At 36.7% G+C, this 21,456-nt stretch overlaps 2 protein-coding genes across 2 annotated transcripts; both read left to right on the forward strand.

The window, feature by feature from the left end:
• The first annotated feature begins 8,082 nt into the window (after positions 1-8,082).
• Positions 8,083-9,752, forward strand: LOC113765564 (F-box/kelch-repeat protein At3g23880-like). The gene has a single exon (XM_027309789.1). The coding sequence runs from the start codon at positions 8,251-8,253 to the stop codon at positions 9,460-9,462; it is 1,212 nt and encodes a 403-aa protein (XP_027165590.1). The 5' UTR covers positions 8,083-8,250; the 3' UTR covers positions 9,463-9,752.
• Positions 9,753-14,226: 4,474 nt separating this feature from the next.
• LOC113765714 (F-box/kelch-repeat protein At3g23880-like) lies at positions 14,227-16,372 on the forward strand. The gene has a single exon (XM_027309963.1). It carries the CDS (start codon positions 14,349-14,351, stop codon positions 15,282-15,284), a length of 936 nt encoding a protein of 311 aa, XP_027165764.1. The 5' UTR covers positions 14,227-14,348; the 3' UTR covers positions 15,285-16,372.
• The last annotated feature ends 5,084 nt before the right edge of the window (positions 16,373-21,456 follow it).

Here is a 21,456-nt window from a genome sequence, read left to right on the forward strand (position 1 = left end):
GGCAAATAACACTTAATTCCAATAAATGGATCAGCCAAGAAATCATAAATATACTAATCTGTCATCAGCTAAGTGTAACAATCATCAATTGGCAATTAAACATACGGCTACTTCCTTAATTTCTTCTATGTTAACTCCAACTTAACATGCAAAACATGACTATCAAGCTACAAAGTAGCCTTAAACAGAGCATATAAAAGTTCACAACTAAAATTCGAAGGAAGATTGATTAAAAGTTCATTTTTGTATCTCGACCTTCCTAATAGGTTCCATCAGCTTTTAATCAAGAATTTTCCCATTAGTCTCTTCATTATGCACTCAAATCTAACAAGCATGATAAGATGGAAATGTTATACAATGCATTAAACCTCAATGTAGAAGTTTAGAACCAGAATCCATGAAGAACCTGGGATAATTTCTTATTCTTTCCTTCGGCCAAGCCTATCTGCATTAGACTGAACTCATCTTTCCTTCAATGTTCACTTTAGTTTATACTCATTTCTGTCTTGCTTGATGAAGTTAAGATGCTTTATGACACATCACAGCTTAATTCAAATGTTTAAAGGTCAAATTTGCCGAAGATAGCTAGTGTTTCTTAGCTCCATTTCCCTCGTGTGAAGCTAACAGATTTTCATCAGGTTTCTTTTAATAATTTCAGCTTAAAGTTCCAACTTTTCACAAGTTTCTACAGCTAACCTTCTTTTAATACTTAAAGTAGACATAATTCATGCATTTCCTATCTATAGCTTCCATCTTTCTCTGATAACAAGCTGCTCAACTAGTACATGTCTCTGTGACGACCCCACCTCCCCTTAAGGTGTATCTCAGAGTTTAGCGGACCGTCTGCCCAACTCTCGTCAGGATTCACTCACTTACATCAAATAAAATAGTTCACAACCTCAAGCGTAAATGGAATAACAGTTCCCAAGTTTGGAATGTACATGTACATTCATTTCTATTCCAAACATTCATACAATCCCAAATATAACAAAAGATATGAATTCCAGATAAATTCAATCTTAACCGAGCACTAGCGCGAGTACAATCGTAAAAATTCAAAAACTAGACTATGCTAGCCTGTACCCGTCTCACGCCCTCGCTCGTACCCCCTGTAAGGAAAACAAATCTAATAGAGTGAACTAAATCTCAGTGAGGTTCCAAAACATCATGCAAACCCAAATAACAATTTGACCATGATTTAAAAACATAAGTATCAAAATAGCGAGCATTTGAAGTCAAGAAAATGAGCAATAACACTTCGTAAAGCTAATCACTGGATATTTAACATGTCAAGTAAAAGGATATAGTCGCTATTACAAAATAGCTCCGCCATACCTTGATCAAGAATAGTTGACACTCCATCAACTTTCAAGTAAAGTAATCAATCCAGTAGTGCCCTAAAAATGCCAATCTCCGTCTACCATTCAACCTCCTTACCGGGTCCAAACGCTAAGATAAACACGTGTAACAATACTTGAGCATACCGATTAATCGAGAAGATAACACTCCACTCGACAAAACAAAAGACCCAGGGTCCGTTACCTAACCGACCAAACTCTTGCCGTTTCGACTCAAGTAACTAGCCGTAGGGTTTCTGGAATTCCAAAGAGTGCTCATGTCATACAAAGTATATCAAGTCAATTGCAATGAATGAACAAGTATATATCACATTAAGCAAGTGCGATAAAGTACACCCTTACCCGACCAAACCAAGCAAATATTATCCGATCACGTTGGTAAAGAATTTAAATCAAATATCAAGTTCAATCATGTATTTGGAAGCACTCACAAAAGACTTAGTGCTTTTCAAGTTCACGCTCAAGTGCAACTCCTTGGTTGGAGTCCAAATTTGCGATAAAATATCATTTAAGAGTTTGAAATCAACTAGGGTTCAAAACATAGGAGTTTCGCTTAAAGAAAATCAATTAAATGAAACTCGTTTAAGTAGTATTTATTTTACTTATCACACCCTAGAAACCTCATGCTCATTCTTTTAGTTTTGGTAAGAAAGCGATTAAAACTTTTAAATTCGCAAAGTGGTCTAAAAGACGAGGAAAACATATTTCGAGTGGTCGCTATTTTCGCCTTTTAAAAGGTATGAGGTTTGGCCAAATTTCAGCTTATATACCTCTACAAACGGAAACTTGAACACCAAAGACAATCCAAGTTCACTTCGATCTCAAATCGTCGCTCAAGTTTCAAGTTCACTCGCTTATCCTTCGACTTAAAATTTAGGCAGCATTTTTCCTATTTTCTTACTTTTTCCATCCAAGTATAACTTAGATTCTGGAGAAGACTGGGTCAAAAACTCCTCAAGAGAATAGAGTAGCAGATAGGATGAATAGATCCATTACTGAGCAGGTCAGATGCATGCTCTCTAATGCTAAATTGTCAAAATCCTTTTGGGGTGAAGCAATGAGGACTGCAATCAATTTGATTAATCTTTCTCTGTCAGTTCCTCTAGATGGTGACATCCTAGAAACAGTAGGGACGGAAAAAGATGTATCTTTTAAGCACTTGAGAGTTTTTGGTTGTTGGGTATTTGTTCATATTCCCAAAGATGAGAGGTCAAAATTTGATGTAAAATCAAAGCAGTGTATTTTCTTGGGTTATGGATATGAAGATTTTGGTTATAGGTTGTATGATCCTATTGATAAGAAGGTGATTAGGAGCAGAGATGTTGTCTTTTTTGAAGATCAAACCATTGAAAACATTGGAAAATGTGACAACCCAAAATTCTTAGATGATATTCCTACTAGTTCAAATCCAGATCCAGTTCTAGTACCTGTTGATTTTAATCAAGGGGGAGCTAAAACAGAGCAAAGAGAGGATGTTGATGATGGTGATAATCCTGCTACTGATGAACTTGAGCATGAGGTGCCACCTACTCCATTACCGCCACCACGAGATGAGCTTAGGAGATCTACCAGAGAGAGGAGACCTTCTAACAGATATAATGCTCATGAATACGTGTTGTTAACGGATGGAGGAGAGCCAAAGTCCTACTGTAATGCTCTAGAGCATGAGAACAAAGAAAATTGGTTGCGAGCCATACAAGAGGAAATGGTGTCTCTGCATAAAAATCACACTTATGACTTAGTGAAACTGTCTAAAGGTAAGAGAGTTCTAAAGAACAAATAGGTTTATAGATTGAAGACTCAGGAACACAACTCATAACCAAAGTACAAAGCAAGATTGGTTGTGAAGAGATTTAACCAAAAGAAAGGTATAGATTTTGAAGAAATTTTCTCTCTTGTGGTAAAGATGTCGTCAATTTGAGTTGTTCTGAGTATTGCAGCCAGTTTAAATTTGGAGATCGAACAACTTGATGTGAAGACAGCCTTCCTGCATGGTGACTTGGAAGAGGAGATCTACATGTAGCAATCGGAGGGGTTCAAAGAAATTGATAAGGAAAATCTTGTATGCCGTCTCAAAAAGAGTTTATATGGGTTAAAACAGGCATCGAGATAGTGGTACAAGAAGTTTGACCCCTTCATGATAGACCACGAGTACCACAAGACTACATCTGATCACTGTGTTTACGTGAAAAATTTTTCAGATTGTAATTTTATTATTCTCTTGTTGTATGTTGATGACATGCTGATTGTTGGCCGTAATGCTATGAAAATTAACAGGTTGAAAAAGGAGTTGAGTAAATCTTTTACAATGAAAAATTTGGGTCCGGCTAGACAGATACTGGGGATGAAAATCTCACGAGACAGGCAAAATGGAAAGCTTTGGTTGTCTCAAGAAAAGTATATTGAAAAGGTGCTTGACAGGTTTAATATGAGCAAAGCTAAGGAATGTTCTTTATGCGTCGGCTGTTGGTAATTTGATGTATGCCATGATTTACATCATGCTAGATATTACTCATGCAGTTGGAGTAGTTAGTCAGTATCTCTCGAATCCTGGCAAGGAACATTGAATGCTGTCAAATGGATTCTCAGGTAACTCAAGGGAACTTCCAAATTGTGTTTGTGTTTTAGTATGGTAAATCTATAATAGATGGGTACACTGATGCAGATATAGCAGATGATCTTGATAATAGGAAATCCACATATAGATACTTGATGATTTTTGCAGGGGAAGCAGTGTCATGACAAAGTAAATTACAAAAGTGCATTGCCCTTTCTAGTACAGAGGCAGAGTATATCACAACCACTGAAGCATGCAAGAAGATTCTTTGGTTGCAGAAATTCCTTCAGGATTTGGGTATGAAGCAAGAGAAGTATATCTTTATTGTAACAGTTAGAGTGCCATTCATTTGTGTTAAAATTCTACATTTTACTCTCGATCCAAACACATTGATGTGAGATATCATTGGATTTGAGAAGTACTGAATTCCAAGTTATTAATACTTGAGAAAGTTCACATTAATGTCAATGGTGCTGATATACTGACCAAGGCGTTGCCTAAGGAGAAACTCCTATTTTGCAGACAGGAAGCAGGTTTGACTATACCCCCAAATGAGCTGGAGGGGGAGATTGTTGGACTTGTGTGGGCCAGCCCATATGTGGGCCAACCAAACACACAAGCGAACAAAGCATGAGGGTTTTTCAAGTATAAATACAAGCAGCAGCCGCGAGAGAAGTTTTCTTCTTTGGTGTGAAAAAAAGCTACAGCCGCCACTTTTCTTGTTTTTGAGAAAAACAAAGAGAGAGAAAGAGCTAGAGAGAGAGAAACTTCAAGGTCTTGATTGGAGGGTAATTCAAATCCCGATTGAGACGAAATTTTACCCACGCAATCCTCTCGTTAGGCTCTACTTATCTACTAGTTCAGATTTTGGATTTTCTCTCCATTTGGTAACATCTTTCCAAACGCACTTCTTTGACAATTATAGTTTTTAGGGGTGATTTTGCAGTAATTTCGCTTGGTTGATATTGGTGATATTATTGTCATCCGAATATTTCGGGTAGACCTATGTATTCCCATTATTATGATAATAGAGATTTTTGATTGGACTAAGTCCCGTGATTTTTTTCAATTTGAGTTTTTCACGTAAACAATCTTGGTGTTCTGTGCCTTTTATTTTCTTGCATTTTATTATCACTGTTGGCATTATTACTTGGTAATTTGATTTATTCCTATTTTAACTAGTACTTGGGAAAAGAGTCATTTATCCTGGGTTAACTCTAATATTGTGTGCCTACACCGGTATCTCTTTCCCAACAGACATCACCGATTAAAAATGTGTTATCATGCCTAAATCACACGACAGCATAATGAAATGCATGCATTTCGTTATGCAAGCATTTCGTTATGCAAAGCATATAAAATTGCTTGGATCTCAAACTCAAAATGACAACTAATGAGCCCACAAGGAAACTTTAAATGAATATGTCTGCAACAAAGATCATGACTGAATTGCTTAAAGAGAGTATGAAACTAAATCTCAAAAGTATGCATCTTTTAGTAAACTTACTCAAATATCCAAACTCCTTTCTTTTTTATTTTATTAATATGTTAAACAAAAGGCTTAGGAGATATACACAATGTCCAAACCACGGTTAAAACCGTTAGTGTCTTATTCATTTAGGTTTGCAAAGAGCATGTCCATGAGATACATGCAAAAAACTCTTAATTTCCACATCTATTATTGCATAATATTGCAAAAATCCTTTTCTTAAGTATAATATCTTGGACCCTTCAACTAGAGTGAATATTGCATCAGGCACAACCATCAATAATGCATCACCAAGCAAACAGCTGAGAAACAACAAAAGTCCTAATAAGATCCCATATTTAAAATAGAGAAAATTGAGTAAAATAGAAAAGAAACCTAACCTACATAGAATGCATATTGGCTGGCCTTGATTGGTTTCTTACATGCATTACAACATACCTTCAGAACAAGCAACAAAAATGAATTATGTAGCATGAATGAGAATTCTGTACGCAAGCAATTATGGCCAATTAGAATCATTGGCAGGTTAAAGTCATCAAAGGTCCGTTGAATCTATCGAGTATCGAGTGCAACAAAAAAATGTATTAAGAGAAATTATTTCACCAGTGGAAGCCATATAGATGAATAATGACAACACTTTTAGTAGTGATTAAGAACATAAGATATAATTCAATTAAATTTCAAATTCAATAGATGTGCTGGGGGGGAGATTGTTGGACATTTAACAAGTTATCCTTAACACAATCCTTCTTACAATCCCAGTGCTACAAAAGATGTTGTGCAACAAGTCAAAAGAGAGAGATACAAAGCTTATCAAATGCAATGGATCTGTCATCAGCCATAAACCAATTATGTGCATATCTACAAGACAATCATGAAGGCAAATCTAGAAAAGATATTGGTTCTAATCAAGCACTTGTAGCTCATAAATATTGCAGATGTAGACATAATTCAGAAGTAGCTCTTCCATTACTGCATGGCCATTCATTACTAAAGTGATAGTTAGCCAAATCTACAAATATGTCATCTGATTTTCTTTCCCATATCAAGAAGTCATTATTATGAAGTGTATGTGTATATTGAACAATGCTATTCAGTCAAAATAGATAAAGGGAAAACTCTAAGACATTTTTTATGGATATTTATCTGTACACTAATCAGTGTTAACTCTTTATTCCTCTAAATTTTGTCACTTGGATTGGGTCTAGTCATGTTGCACCAGATGGAACCTAAAAATCTTCTTTGTCGGTGGAGTACATAAAGTCTTTCACCAGGGTTCAGGTCTTAGATTAATCTCCTATTATCTACTCCATAATTTACATGAGAAGCTCCTATTTCTTTCTGATTACCAATTTCTTATGATATCTGATCATTATAAGTCTAGTAATCACACCAAAGTGCGGCCATTTCTTAATAAATATCATTCAAAATTAGTACAGACCACAATTTGATAAACTGATTACTATCTTATTTTGATGCGTAATAGTATTTGACAAATGTTTTACATCAATAAACCAAGAGAAACACTTAGCCAAAAAGCCAACAATTTCAATATCTCTACCACATATGACTACATATATTTAGAAAAAAAAAAAAAAGCAAAACCAACCTGCAAATGAAAAGGACCCTTATCCAAAGCTCTTTCTCTTCTACCAAAAAGCTCAATTTTAAAAAAGAAAATAGCCACAAAATTTTTAGAAACTGTATATCTTTATGCACTTGTTACTGATTTGCTCTCAATATTATGCGTGAAAAAATCAAATTTGAAAGAGTAAGGAAACTTTCTTACCAAAGAAAAACAACTACAGGCAGAAAAAGGAGCTCTCTTCCAAACACAAATTCTTCAAACAAAGAAGTAATAACTATTACATGGATACTTCCTTTTTTTTTTTCCTTTTCTAAACCTAAAAACCTAAATAACTACCCTCTCTCTTTCTATCACATCAAATCCCGAAAAATAGAATTTAAAATGATGGTTCTTGTGGAAGAACCAAATCCAGTACACATGATGCAAATTAGACAACTGACCATTTTTTGGGGAAAAATTCCTGAATTTCAGGCAAAAAGGAGATGGCTAATGTACGAGGAATTTCAATGATTCCATGTTTCCAGGTATAATCGACATGTGAGGGAGTCATTTCTACTACAAGAACTTAAAAGTATTCTCTAGTGTTCTCGGCAAAGTGTTCTCGGCATAAGAAGAAGAGGAGAAATTGGCTCCGTTTGTTTTTTGCAATAGGGAAGAAGCAGCAAGAGCATATTGTGTTAATTCCATATAATTCAATGGGCCAACACCAGACAACACACAAACAATCCATAAATTCCTTTGGACCTCTTAGAATAACAAAAGTCTGAAACCATCAAACAGAGCAAAATTTCTTCTTCAAAAAAATCAGCATGTGTCAAGTATCAAATAAGCAGTAAACCGCTTGTCAAGAGGGGAAGTAACTACAGTAAAAAACACTCTCTTTTTATTATACTTGAGGGATATAAGAAAAAATTGCTGTTTGACCAAAAGATAAAAAATTAGAGAACATAGGACAAGTTTGTGGATCCGAGTAAAGTACCCAGTAACTTTGAGGTTATTTCAAGGAAGTTCTCTAAGAGGGCAAAATTACCACACAACATGTATGCCTGACATCTTCACTTTATTAGTGTTCTGGGTGTACCTGGTTGACTTCAATCTTCAAGTCTCCAACATTCGCTGAAAATTTGAGTGAGAAAGGTTCATCAAGACTCAACAAACAGATGTCTGAACTGTCAACGCTATCGGGTGAAACCCAGCCATTTCTTCTTTCTTGGCAGCAAAGAGAACCTCCAAGCGAAAGGCAAATCACTCAAAACAGATGGAAAACATAAGCAACAACATCTGCACTCACCAGTCAGATTCCATCGCAGCTACATCCCAGAGTCAACTACCCTCTGCTTCAAGTCAAGATTCCGACCCACTGACAATCTCCAGCCTTCCACACGACCTCATCTCTGAGATCCTCTCAAGGCTGCCAATGAATTCCCTCATGAAATTCAAGTGCGTTTCAAAATCATGGCTTTCCTTAATTAAAAGCCAGCGATTCATCAAAGCCCATCTCAACTTCATCAATTCCTCAACAAACAGCCAAAGGGTGCTCATTTTGAGGTGTGTTGACTGGAATTATTATCTCAAACATTGTTCTCTTAGCTCATTATTATATGCACCAGCTACTGATACAGTTGACATTGATTATCCCCCATTTGAAGCACCCTTTAATTTTGTTTCAGTTGTGGGGTGCTGTGATGGATTAATTTGTATTTCCGTTAGGGCAAGTAACATAATTTTGTGGAACCCATCTACTCGAAAATCCAAGAAAGTACCAGATTTAGGCATTAGGCTTGAAGAGGATGAACGTTATACATCATGGGACTTTGAGTATTATATATCATGGGGTTTTGGATATGACGAGATTAATGATGATTACAAAGTGGCAGCGGTGGTGTGCGTTGTTGATGACCATGGTGAGCCCTCTGGGTCTGAGGTTAAGGTCTATAGCACAAAGAGTGAAACTTGGAGGAGTATAGGGGATTTTCAAGGTGGTTATCCTTTGGAGGAATACGGTAGGTTTGTGAATGGGAAGCTTCATTGGTCACTGGATAGAGAAGATTGTGGATATATTGGTTCTCTTGATTTAGCAACAGGTATGTATGGACAGATAAAGAAACCTAAATGTGATGAAGATTCTGAGTCTGAGCTTGAGTCAACCTTGAATGTTTTCCAAGGGTGCCTCTGTTTACTTTGTGATGAGAATGATGATCATACGGATGTTTGGATTATGAAGGAATATGGGGTTACAGAATCGTGGACTAAGGTGTTCACTATCCTGATTAATAAACCGAGCAGGAGTTCAGTTTTTACACCATTGTGCCGATCAGAGAAGGGTGAAGTTTTACTGTTACTTGGATCCAAATTGGTACTCTACAATCCAGAGAATGCTACATGTGTTGATATTTCATTTCGAGATCAAGAGATAAGAGCTTATTATGCATTTGTTTACACAGAAAGCCTAGTTTCGCCTTGCTACTAATGATGCAACAGAGAAGCAACAGCAACAAGTAGGGGAAAGCAACCAACACAAGACAATTGAATACCATCAAGCTACCATCTCGATTAAAAAAAAAAAAAAAATTGTCCTCCTTTTCCAATTACCAAGATGAGCAATTGAATACCATCAAGCTACCATCTTGTTAAAAACTAAAAAAAAATGTCCTCCTTTTCCAATTGATGAAATTGTTGTTGTCCGGACAACTTGATTGTGCATTTTGTGGCACTCGACTACATATAATACATTTTAATTCTTGCAGCGTTTTCTTTCTTTAACACATTTGATAATTGATGATGTTACAGTCAGCAGCTCGAATTGCATTAGTTTTTGTGTGTTTATTCATTTTCTTATTTATTTTATGTAATCTCTATATCTTTATTGATAGGCAAAATCACATACACCAGATAAGGTGCATATCGAACGCTCAAATTCTCTGAACAAGCATGAAATAAAGAATCAGTATCCATACAAGAAAGCATGTAAATAGTGGGGCTAATTCAGTAGTACATTTAGCAACAGGAGGCTGCTGTAATTTGTTTCGATCTCGTTCCCTTGCCAAGCTTAGATTAAAATGGCAATATATGCCAACAGAAACTTAGGGACTGATCTCTCTTCTGGCTTCATGTTCACTTTTGTACGATGTTAAAATTGCATACATTCGAATGGTTCTTCTGTGATAGTTACTTCATGATGCAAAAGTGTAACTTAGGTCCAAATCACTATAACTTTGTTGATACTATGACGTCCATAGTAGAAGGAAGGACTTTCTAGAAGGAGAAAGCCTGTAATTCCCTAGAACTACTAGCTTTTTAGACCTCGAGCAATTTGTTGTTCAAGAAAACAGGTAAACTTCTAACTAGAACAAGAAAAAGAGACACAAGGCCCGTTAAAGCTTAAAGCTCCTTGCCTGGTTGCTGTGAACTCTAGCCAAAGCAGACCTCGCCATGGCAGGAAAAAGAAACCCAACTTGGAGGCTCAAATCCTAGACTCAACCTGCTATAATCAAACAAACCCAACTTGGAGACTCAAATCCTAGACGCTTGAGTTTCCTTCGTTTCCACCCAAAATTTGAACATTTCCAAGTTTCAGAGCTTCGCTGTAAAACTCATCACTTGATTGCTCCAAAGACTCCAAGTAAAGTCTCACTAAGTTATAGCGTGTCTAAAAAAACCGCTTTCATTATTTTCAAGTTCATAATTCATGAAATTCCGCATCAAAATATCCCTAGATAAGCATGATTGCGCCCATCTTAGGCTCATGTTTAGCAATTGCAGTCCAAGTGTTTGTTTTAAGGACTGTAGTAGTCTCCAGTCTTTACCAACTGAACCGTTCACCAATTTAATTGACACAAAGTTCTCGTCTTTTTGCTTGTGTTATTGTATTGGGTTGATTTTTGTTCTGGAATAGGGATGATTTATACATTTGGGACCTGTGATTTTAGAAAATAATAGTTAGGATTCTTGTGCACTAGCTTTTGGTAAGTTTGCTAGGTGAGACGCAAAGGTGGCTAATTTTGGGACGAGGGTAAAGTGGTTTACAAGAGGGGTTCGGTTGTACTGCTCAGCCAATGTTTGCTTTAATTTGGTGCTACGTACATTGGTGTCAGGAAAGATACTTATGGAGAGTTCATGCTACCTAATTATGAAAAGGAGGATGGTAGCTGTGTTTCAGCATAGGAGTGTTGGGAGTAACTCGCTGCCTGCTTTAGATAATTATACAAGAAGTCAGATACATTGTTGATTGAGTATAAGATGAAATATTATGGAATGAAGTAATTGATGTGCGCTATGAAATGGTTCTGGTGTTGAATGTTGGATCCCAGCATTTTGCCTTTTAGATTATGGTGAAGCATGTTTTATCCATTTATAATCCAGATGATGGATCATTCAGGTTTCTGAGATAACAAATTATTGATGTGTTAGGCGGCATATTTGTATTGAAAGCCTAGTTTCCTTTGCGGCTGATTATGGAACAGAGGATTAATTTACCAATGACTGGGCAAGAGAACTACATTAACGTAAGTGATTCCTGTGGCTTGCCCACACATACAACTTTGCTTCCTCTGTTGCATCAAAAGTGCCCTATAACATCAAATATTTCTTTTCGGTCATGAGGTATCAACTTTTTCACCTAAGAATATCTAACTCCAATATGACATGAACATTTGCACTATTATTCCAAAAATTCTCAGCATAGCTTTCTAGGAATTCTGTAGTCAGGAAGGCGATTAGTTGGAATCAGTATATATATCATCTGCTTATGTATAATTGTGTCTGAACTACAATTTCTTTGTGCTCTACACTATTCAGTTTAATGTTTGGGTATCAATTATTAACTAACCCCACGATTGGGCTGCATCAGACTTTGCATATATTCTATGTCTGTTGTTTGGCACGCGTTTGACCTTCGTGGGACTTAATCGCAGAAAGTGATTACCTTCTTGTCAAATTCCTAGTTAATTGATTGGCAGGCATGTTTCAAAAGCTTTGCTAATTGCTAAGAGGCTTGTATGTCAATGGATTAAAAAGGAAACAGCATTCAAGAGTATTGAATTGAAGTGGTGCTCATTTTGATAATTCCTTCATTGTTCATTGAGTCACATTTGAATTTTCTTTTCTTCCTTGACCTGCATTTTTTGGGGAAAGTAGGGTGGTGTTAATGGGTACTTTTATGCCTTTGCAGTATTGGATTGAATTGCTGCTCATTTTGAAGATTCCTTCATTGTTCATTGAGTCGCATTTGTATTTTCTTTCCTTCCTTGTCCTGCGTTTTTTGGGGAGGAGTAGGGTGCTGTTAATGGGTACTTCTTTGCCTTGATTCTCTGTTAATATGAAAATAGAAGGGAACATAACACTCTCATTATACTGATAGCACGATTCATTTCCTTACGTAAAGTCAATCATCGAATATTGAGAGAGAGAGCCATAAACAATTTACCAAGAAAAGGACGTCCAAGCATCCTGGAAGACCCTGAAATGTATTTGCACAAAGTTTATCACATGTTCTGCCTGTGGATTCAAGTCTGGAACTTCTTTTTGCTGAAGTAGTTGCCTTTCCAGTTGGTAAACAATCTGCTGTAGACCAGAACCGAAACACTAGATAAAGTTTATTAAAGGAAACACATCTTCATACTTGCGGAACATTGATGAGTAATAAGCCAAGGAGAACACTAACTGTACAGCGCATGGGATAAGTATTGGTCTATAGTGGGTACTGTGGCCTTGATTTGTATCTACCATCTTCTGCCTACCATCTTTTGCTTGACTAATGATGTTCCACTTATCATGAGAATGGTTTATACAATACCTAATACCTAATCCTAATCCTGGTGGGGAATTGAAGAACGCTAATCTGCTGACTAAGTCCTTTTAGGGGTAAATTGAGTTATGGTACTTCAGGTGCAAGCATGCTTTACAGAATGCCAAATGAGAGAGGTGTAACGAAACAGGAAAAAGAAAGAGATAAAACTCACGAGGGATTGATATGAAAACAGGAGGAAGAAAGGGCTCATAAAGGACTGCAATAAGCCACGCGTTCCTGCATCAAATAGGCTATTTAGTGTTTCCATTTTGAGAATCAAATTGATGGACAGAAAAATTTAAATACAAGATTTTGAAGGAAATGAATGTAAAGAATTTGAAGCACATAATGTGACTTCTGAATGTATTGACTTCTCAAAGATTCAGAGCATTGGCCGAATGTATAATCAATTTCATTACTCTAATATCAGATAGTTCTCTTTCGGTGGATTGAGTAACAATTCTGGTTCATGGCTGCAATTTCTGGATATTTTGCTATTTGACTTTGAATTTCTTCTGTTAAGCATTAGCATCAGCTGTATTTCTATCTACAAAACAAAAAAAAAATGGAACATAGTAGACTTGAAATATTAACAGTTAGAATAAGTCTTACAGGAAACTAGTCCAAATTCATTGAGACGTGATTTTGAAGCTGGCATACCATGCTTGCTTGTCATCTTGCACCACCATGGAGATCATGGCGGTTTTACAAATTTATGCTAGAGGCATGAACGAATGTCTCTATACTGGAATCAATCTTCTCATTTCTGTTGGAAGTATCCGGAAAACTTGTATTACATTAAACATGAAATACTTAAAGGCTGCCTCCAGAAAGCTAATTATCTGAACCTCCCTATCTTTTGTATGCAAGAAGGCAGTGGGTGCTAGAACTAGCAGCAGACCCTACTCTATCAGATATTTGTAGCGAGCAGAGGCTTACTTGACGGTATTAATTTACCAGATGCCATGAGGCGGTGCTGAGATCATAAAGTTTGGTTGGCTTGATAGCAAAATTATTGCATTTGCTGGGTTAATACATATGTGAAAAAGTGTGAGCCTGAGAAGTTGTATCCCAGTAAAAAGAATTCAGCATTTTATCTGTTAATGACGTGAATTTATTGTGTATACGAGTAATCACCATGTCTAAGAAATCTATTTTCCAAAAACATGACTCTGTAAGTTGTTTCCACTTATATCTTGTACAGGACCAGGAGACCTCCCCCCAACACCTTACGGATTTCCAAACTTGTAAATCAAATTTTTTTGGAGCATGACATGAAATGATATGATCAACACTAAGTTGATGGATTTTGTTGAAATAAGGGCGTCTTATTCTCTCCTCAACCAGACAAGTGAACATAATATAGGATCTTGAAAGTTTAAAACCAATAATTGAGGTGGCTTAGGAATAAATATGAAGTCAACTAAAGTCAATCATAGACAAAGGGCTGAAGCGATAAACAACCACGTAATATTGGTTTCTGAGATAACATCCAGTACTCACCAAGAGCTCGAGCTATCCTCATCTGGCCTGCTGCTATTGATTGCCTTCGACTTCTTCAAGGTAAGATGAATAACGAAGAAAACCTTGAAGATCAAACTTCAAACGCTACCACGGACAGCCAGGTTGCTAGATCACAAGATTCAGACCAATCCATCCTCCCAAACCTCCCATTTGAACTCATCACTGAGATCCTCCTAAGGCTACCAGTCAAGTCTCTCTTGAAATTCAGGTGTGTTTCGAAATCTTGGCTTTCTTTGACCTTTAGCTCACGATTCATCAAAGCCCACCTCAAGTTGTCTGATGATGATACGGAATACACTCATCACAAGGTCATTTTACTTGATTTATCACATGCTATTGTCAAGTCTTGTTCTCTTCAATCTTTTCTTGATACACCATCGGCTGATCTTGCAACTGATGTTTCACTCCCAGAGGAATTAGTCAAGCGTTCATTTTGTATGGTGGGCTCTTGTGATGGATTGATTTGCCTTGAGGCTAGGTATGATTTGTACTTGTGGAACCCTTGTACAAGAAAGTGCAAGAAATTGCCTGGGCCTACTTTTGAAGGGAGACCTGGATGGTTTTATTGTGTCTACGGGTTTGGATATGACAAGTCTAGTGATGATTATAAAGTAGTAGCCATCTTAGCAGAGAGATCAAAACTGGATGGTATATACCGTGTCACGCAAGTGAGGATTTACAGTATAAGCACTGATTCCTGGAGGAGTATCGGAAATTTTAGGGAAGGAGTAGAATTGGACAAACCAGGAAAGCTTTTTAATGGGAAGCTGCACTGGGTGGTACGTCCTTGCGTTGTTTCAATTAATTTAGAAAATGAGATGTGTGAGGAATTTGAGCTGCCTTATTACGGAGAACATGGAATTGATCCAGCATTAGGGGAATTCGAAGGAAAGTTTGCCGTGCTCTGTCATCATTACCTTACTGTTGATGTGTGGGTTATGAAGGAGTACGGAGTTAAAGAGTCTTGGACCAAGATCTAATGTCATAGATGGAGATGATCTTTGGTATAAATTTTATTCCCCACCACTATTTTTTCAAAAGAAAAATGGTGAAGTTGTTGTCTTACATGGATCGATTCTGATGGTATATGATCTGAAAAATTATCCTGACAATAACCCTCAACTTAATAGATTCCATGGATATGCTGAAGCAAATATGTATGTTGAAAGCTTGGTTCAACCGTGGCTTATGATGGACTAAGAGGATATAGCAGTGACAGTGGTCAAAGAGGCTAATTGAACTATTGAAGTAACTGCTTTAAGCAATCTTAATATGCAAGTAATCATTGTAAGGATCATTCCCACAGAACTAGTTGTTTGTTCAACTCCATAAAGTCGTCTTAGCAATCTGGTAGATAATGCTTCTTGTCCTGATCAGCTTCTTCTTCTAGTAGTTTTTGGTTGACTTGGCAAGTACATCCTATCTTGTTGCAAATTTCTTTCTTGGTTGTCTTATGTTTACAGGCTAATTTGAGCTATAATTTGGGGCATTCATCGCAACGCATAGATCCGACTTGATGCTCCTCTGTTGCTTGTGTTGTTACTCCCCGATGTAATATGCTACATCAGAGTTAAGAATAAAGTTGCTAGTGGTTAATAATCAGGTCAGCAATGTCCGAAGAAGATGGTTAAAGTTCACCTCTGATGCACCTCTGCTGCTGTCTCACACATGTTCTTTTGGGGTATGCTCAATGCAGCATGTTCAACTCAATCTGCAGATTTCTGATGGTCACTTGGAGAAGGTGATCAGAGTTTTATTGTATTGAGTTAGATAATTTTGCAATGCAGAAGAAAATGAAATCCCTCTTGAGTCATTGTTTGAGTCCCTCAAAGTCTCAACTCTATGATCTTGTAGCTTGATAATCTGCTGGTCCATGTGAAGTTCCTAATACAGAACCCATAATAATGCTTCCAAATTGTTGCTGCAGATTCGTGTGGAGATTCCTGTCTCCAGCTTAAACATTTGTAGTACATTATGGTATCGAAACCATTGGCAATCAAAGATTTTAGTTTGAAGATTGGTAATTGACAGGAAGATACTTCATTGTATCTATTTTATGGTTTGCACATTATTGATATCTTAAATCAGAATTCTCTTTTTTTTTTATCAATGAACAATTATTAATCTTTGATTTATCACAAATTGATTTCCGTTTTTTGCATAATTTGCTAAAGGTTAGGGGAAGGGAATAATGAGGTTAAAATGTTCCACAAGCTCATTGAAATGTTCAATTCACCACATAGGCTAAAGTAGTTAAACAATTACAACCCTGATTTGTTAATAGAAATGAGAAATGATTCACTAGAAGAAATTTATCAAAATTCATTGCTGTGATCTACTTTTTAACGTGGCTTTGATTCTTAAATTAATTAAGAAATTGGCCAGGATGCAGGCCAGAATAGTACCATAGAATTTAACTATGAATTTTAAAATTCAACTTAAGAAGTAATTAAATGCTTTGAACAGATAAAATTATGCTTACTCTTTTTTATTTTTCAAATTATTGCTGTTGTAATTAAGTTTTTTTTTTTTTTTTGACCTTTTTTCGTCTTGCCTTCCTACTGTATACCGGAGTTGGGGAGCTGCATGAAAGCCTAAAGAGGAGAAGTTTGGAAGTTTCACAAGTTCGAACGGGAAAAGAGGTATTATTTTTGTGGGCCGATCCTGATTTGCCTGGACGTGTTTGTGCAATAACCATGGGAATGACCTTGGGCTGGCCCAAACATATATTGCTATGTGGAAAATTGAAATCAAGATGGCCTTGTAGTTTTAACAATTGCACCGACTTTTCCTGTTTGTACTATTTCAGTAACAATATAAACCCAGCAGCCTATAATGATCCTTAAAAATCCTAAAATATCCCTTATGTTAGTGGGGGCAAAGCACTCGTCACTTTCATCCTCGCTGCAACCATTGCAAATGGCAGATCCACCACGCTAACCAACTCATCGGCCACTAAAATTGGATTTTCAGATTCCCAAAATTTTTGACAATTCAAAATCATCCATTGTTACCCTAAAACTGCCAATTCAAATCAACTATAACTACTACCTCCAAAACTCAAATTTTGCCAACCACCTAATCCTTAGCCTCGATTTTTTGGCGACTGACATCAAAAGAAACTCTTCTGACATCCTAGAAAATCTTTGTTTTTTCACAAATTTGGATGATAGCGTAACTTCCAATTCCTCTTTCTACTTTTTGCCATCACTTTTGTTTTCTAATCTCTTTTATTATCATCCTTTTATCCGCACCAACAACTTGTAATTTGGGAATTTCAATTTGATAATTTTCCCAATTTATTTATCATGGAGAAGATCTGATGATATGATACAAAGATTGGGATGAAATGCACAATAGTGAAACAAACTGTGGTTATAGCTAAGGAAGGAAAAAATAGAGGAGTAGGAGGAAGAGAGAGCTGCCGTTCGTTAAGGATAGAAGACTGACCGTAGTTGCAAGGCATCAGTTATTCAATTTTTGCTGTATGAGATTATGTAAAAGTAAAGGTTATTGTAGTCATTTTACCGCTTGGAGGGCAGTCAGTGTAATTACTTAAACCTGAGGGCAGCTGAGCGAAATTGTCAAGAACCTTGGGAAAGGTTTCTAAAATTATCCCTTTTAAAATACTTGGGTACCTTTCTATTGAGTCCAATTTGCTCCCGAATAACTAACATTACTTAGTGAACGAATATTGCAATCATAAACCAACTGATTTTTCAATAACTTGAATGTGTATTCTCATTTTTCTTCCTTGTCTTTCTCCCTGAGAATTTGCTTTTTGATTCTGCAAGCTGGTAGACATGTTGATTGTCAAATATTTTTAATTAAGAAACAGAAGGGTTGAATGGAAATAAGATTTTTGGCACCATCGGTACTATTCTGCTGGTTATGATGAGAAGCAACTTCACAAATTCACGGCTTTTTTTGGGATTAGGGGTACAAATGATTGTCAGATCAACTATTTTTTATCAGTTTTGTCAACTTCTACAAGATGTCTATTCATTTCTTTAGGGTGTAATTCACTTTGAATATGAAACAAACATAGAACAAATTTTTGTGAATCTCACACATAACATTCAAAATGATATATATGCAGTGATCTAAGTGTTACATTTTTTCAGAGTTCACCTATAAAAAATGACAATAAATCATGATATTATTAAACGATAGACACTGTGACAGCCCCACCTCCCCCTAAGGCGAACCAGAGGGTTCGGCGGACCGCCTGCCCAACTCTCGCCGGAACTCAGTCGTTCACTTCAGTCCTCAATTAAAATCGAAATAAATCACAGGAATAAATATAACAACAACCTAAAACTTAACGCAAAACTTATGTACATTACTATCTCAAAAGGAAGTACAAACATCGAATATACAAAGGTTCTCAATTCACCACACCTCCAACCCGTGCCAAGCACTAGGGCGAGAACCATTACAAAAGAAACAAAAGAACTATACTGGCTAGTCTATATCGAGCTCACGTCCTTGCTCGCCTTCCCCTGTTAAGGAAAACAAACTAAAGAGGTGAGCTAAAAGCTCAATGAGATTCCAAACATATAATCAACAACAAAGCCAATACATTAACCATCGATAATCAATAATTCAAGAAACATTTACAATGGAAAGCGATAATAACACATACATTAAAAGGATACGGGCTCACAGGGAGCCATTTGTTCGTTCGTTCGTTCGTTTGTTCTCCTGTCATTCCCCTTATTCCTCCAATCATTTGAAAATGCATTTTTGTAAGTAAAACCCCCGTTTTTCGTTCATTTCATTCACCCCCTCCTGGACGTTGGCCAGGCTCCACCAACCTACAAGGTAATATTCAAGTATACCAACGTTCACACCCAGGGTCACCATATCGCAAGACCGAGTCCGCTTCTGGCTCGAGTCGATCGGTAACGAAGGGCAGGGCCCAGTTCAGCCAAAAGGCTTACATCATGCACAACTAATGTATCAATCATTAAATCGTTGAAAATTTCACGTTTCATTTAGGTTGAGCGCGATAAAATATACGCTCGCCGAGAAAATTCGTTTTGGAAATCATTGGAAACACTTAACACATTATCAAACAATAACAACAAGTCATGAAGTCAAGGAAAATATAACAAACAAGGAACACTCACCTATGTACGCAAAACAACGTGCAAAATATCCTTCCGGATATTATCTTTAATCACCGAGAAAACCTAAGATTAAACGAGAAGGAATATTACAACTCATCTAGCACAAACAATTAGGTGAAATCAACGAAACTCGACAAATGATGAGTAGAACGTATAAAAAGATTTTAAAGTGAAACGAGGACATTTGGACCCGTGGACAAAAATAATTAGGGTTTCATAGACCAAACGTAAAACTAAACTCAAAAGGGTTATAAAATTTTTCAATGGAAACACTTGAACCAAAGACAAGTCGGAATCCAACTAGATAGGCTAAGAAATACTATTTTCGGGATCGTTTATATGGTTCAAAATCATCTCATATTCAAGTAGATATTATAGACTAAATGTCTTAATGAAATTCATGTAAAAGGGAGGACAAAATACCCAAGAAAACCCTAAACCACTCCTTTTTATTTGGGTAAGAGTAAGTAAACATTTGGAGTTTCCAATTGAAGAAGGATCATGTTTTAAGATGGAAAACGGTCATAGTATTTGCCAAACGAAAATATACAAGTTCAAATAGAAACTTAGCCCTCGAGCGAAAATTTGGGCAGCACGCCCTTTGTATTTACCTATTTTTTCAGCCATTTATGGCTTCATTGTTTTCCTCAATCAATCCCAAAGTCACACACAATATCATCTCATTTCAATAGCCATTCCATAGGCTCAAAGTCATACAAGTACAAAATCAAGCTAACGACATGTGCGGAAATGAAGTTTAGCAAAAGGATAGATTTGACGTGATTTTGCGTAATGGACATAACCGAGGCTACGCTTATCGGATTGAGGTGTAATTTATACAGTTTGAAGCTAAGACAAAGAGCTATAACTTTGATGAAGACTACTTAGTCCAGTTCTCACCCTAACTAGGTCAAATGTACCAAAACAACTCCAGATTTTCCAGTTCGAGGCTCACTGTGAAATTCAACTAGCAGTCCTGATTCATTCACTCATATCTCAGCACACACAACTCCAATTCAGGTAATTCCAAAGCCATTTGAAAGCTAAGACACAAGGCTATAATTCTTAAGTAGACATCAACAACCAATTCGGTAATATTCCTGGTCAAACTAACCACTTACATAAGCTAATTATCAGTTTCGGACAGAAACAGGGTAGCAGGGGTATTTTGGTTTTTTCACAGGCTATATTGCTCCAATTGAGCTGAAATTTTACAGGCAACTATAAAACAGTATTTCCTACAACTTTCATGTTTTGGGCAAGAGCTGATTCGGCCTCCATCATGGCCTAATAGGTCCAGGCAGAACAGGGTAAAAATGAAACCCTAAACTGGAATTCATGCATTCAAGTGCTAATTTTCCACAAAACAACATCTAAAACAACTAAAAACCACTAATAAGCAATTAATTGAAGTAAAGAGGATGTTCTTGGTAAAATATCTTAAAATCACAAGAAAGGTAGGAGCTTAATCTTTCCTCCTCCAAAATAACTCCACCAACACCTTTAACCTTCCCTAATGATCACTTGTATGGTGTAGTTTGTGATTTGGTTGGTTGAGACTCAAGATTTGAGCAAATTTGGAAGCTAGAAATTGAAGAGCTCTCTCTTGTTTTCCTCCTCAAGAGGTTCGGCCAAGACACAAGAAAAATGAGAGAAAATTGAGTCAAAATTGACTTTAGGAAAGTTAAGAAGGTCTTGGTCAAATCCAACATCCAATGGGTTTGTGACACTTGGCACCTTGCTTGCTTAAGCTTATCTCTTTGTCTCTCTAATACTAATCCATATAGGCAACTTCTAATTATCTCTTAGCACCTTGTAAAATAATATCACTTAACCAAACTCCAACAAGTTGTCAAAAATATATCGCATTTACCGCACTAGCGGGTCCCACGTCCATAATACACTTCAAACTCAACGTACACTAATTCATACTAGGAAGATGATTTTAAAACTGTACTTACTTGTAAAAATGCATAGAAAATTTAATATTTCCAAGGAAAGTATAAAATAAAGTCAAAGA

Source organism: Coffea eugenioides, chromosome 3, assembly GCF_003713205.1.
Source record: "Coffea eugenioides isolate CCC68of chromosome 3, Ceug_1.0, whole genome shotgun sequence".
Classification (NCBI taxonomy): Eukaryota; Viridiplantae; Streptophyta; class Magnoliopsida; order Gentianales; family Rubiaceae; genus Coffea; species Coffea eugenioides.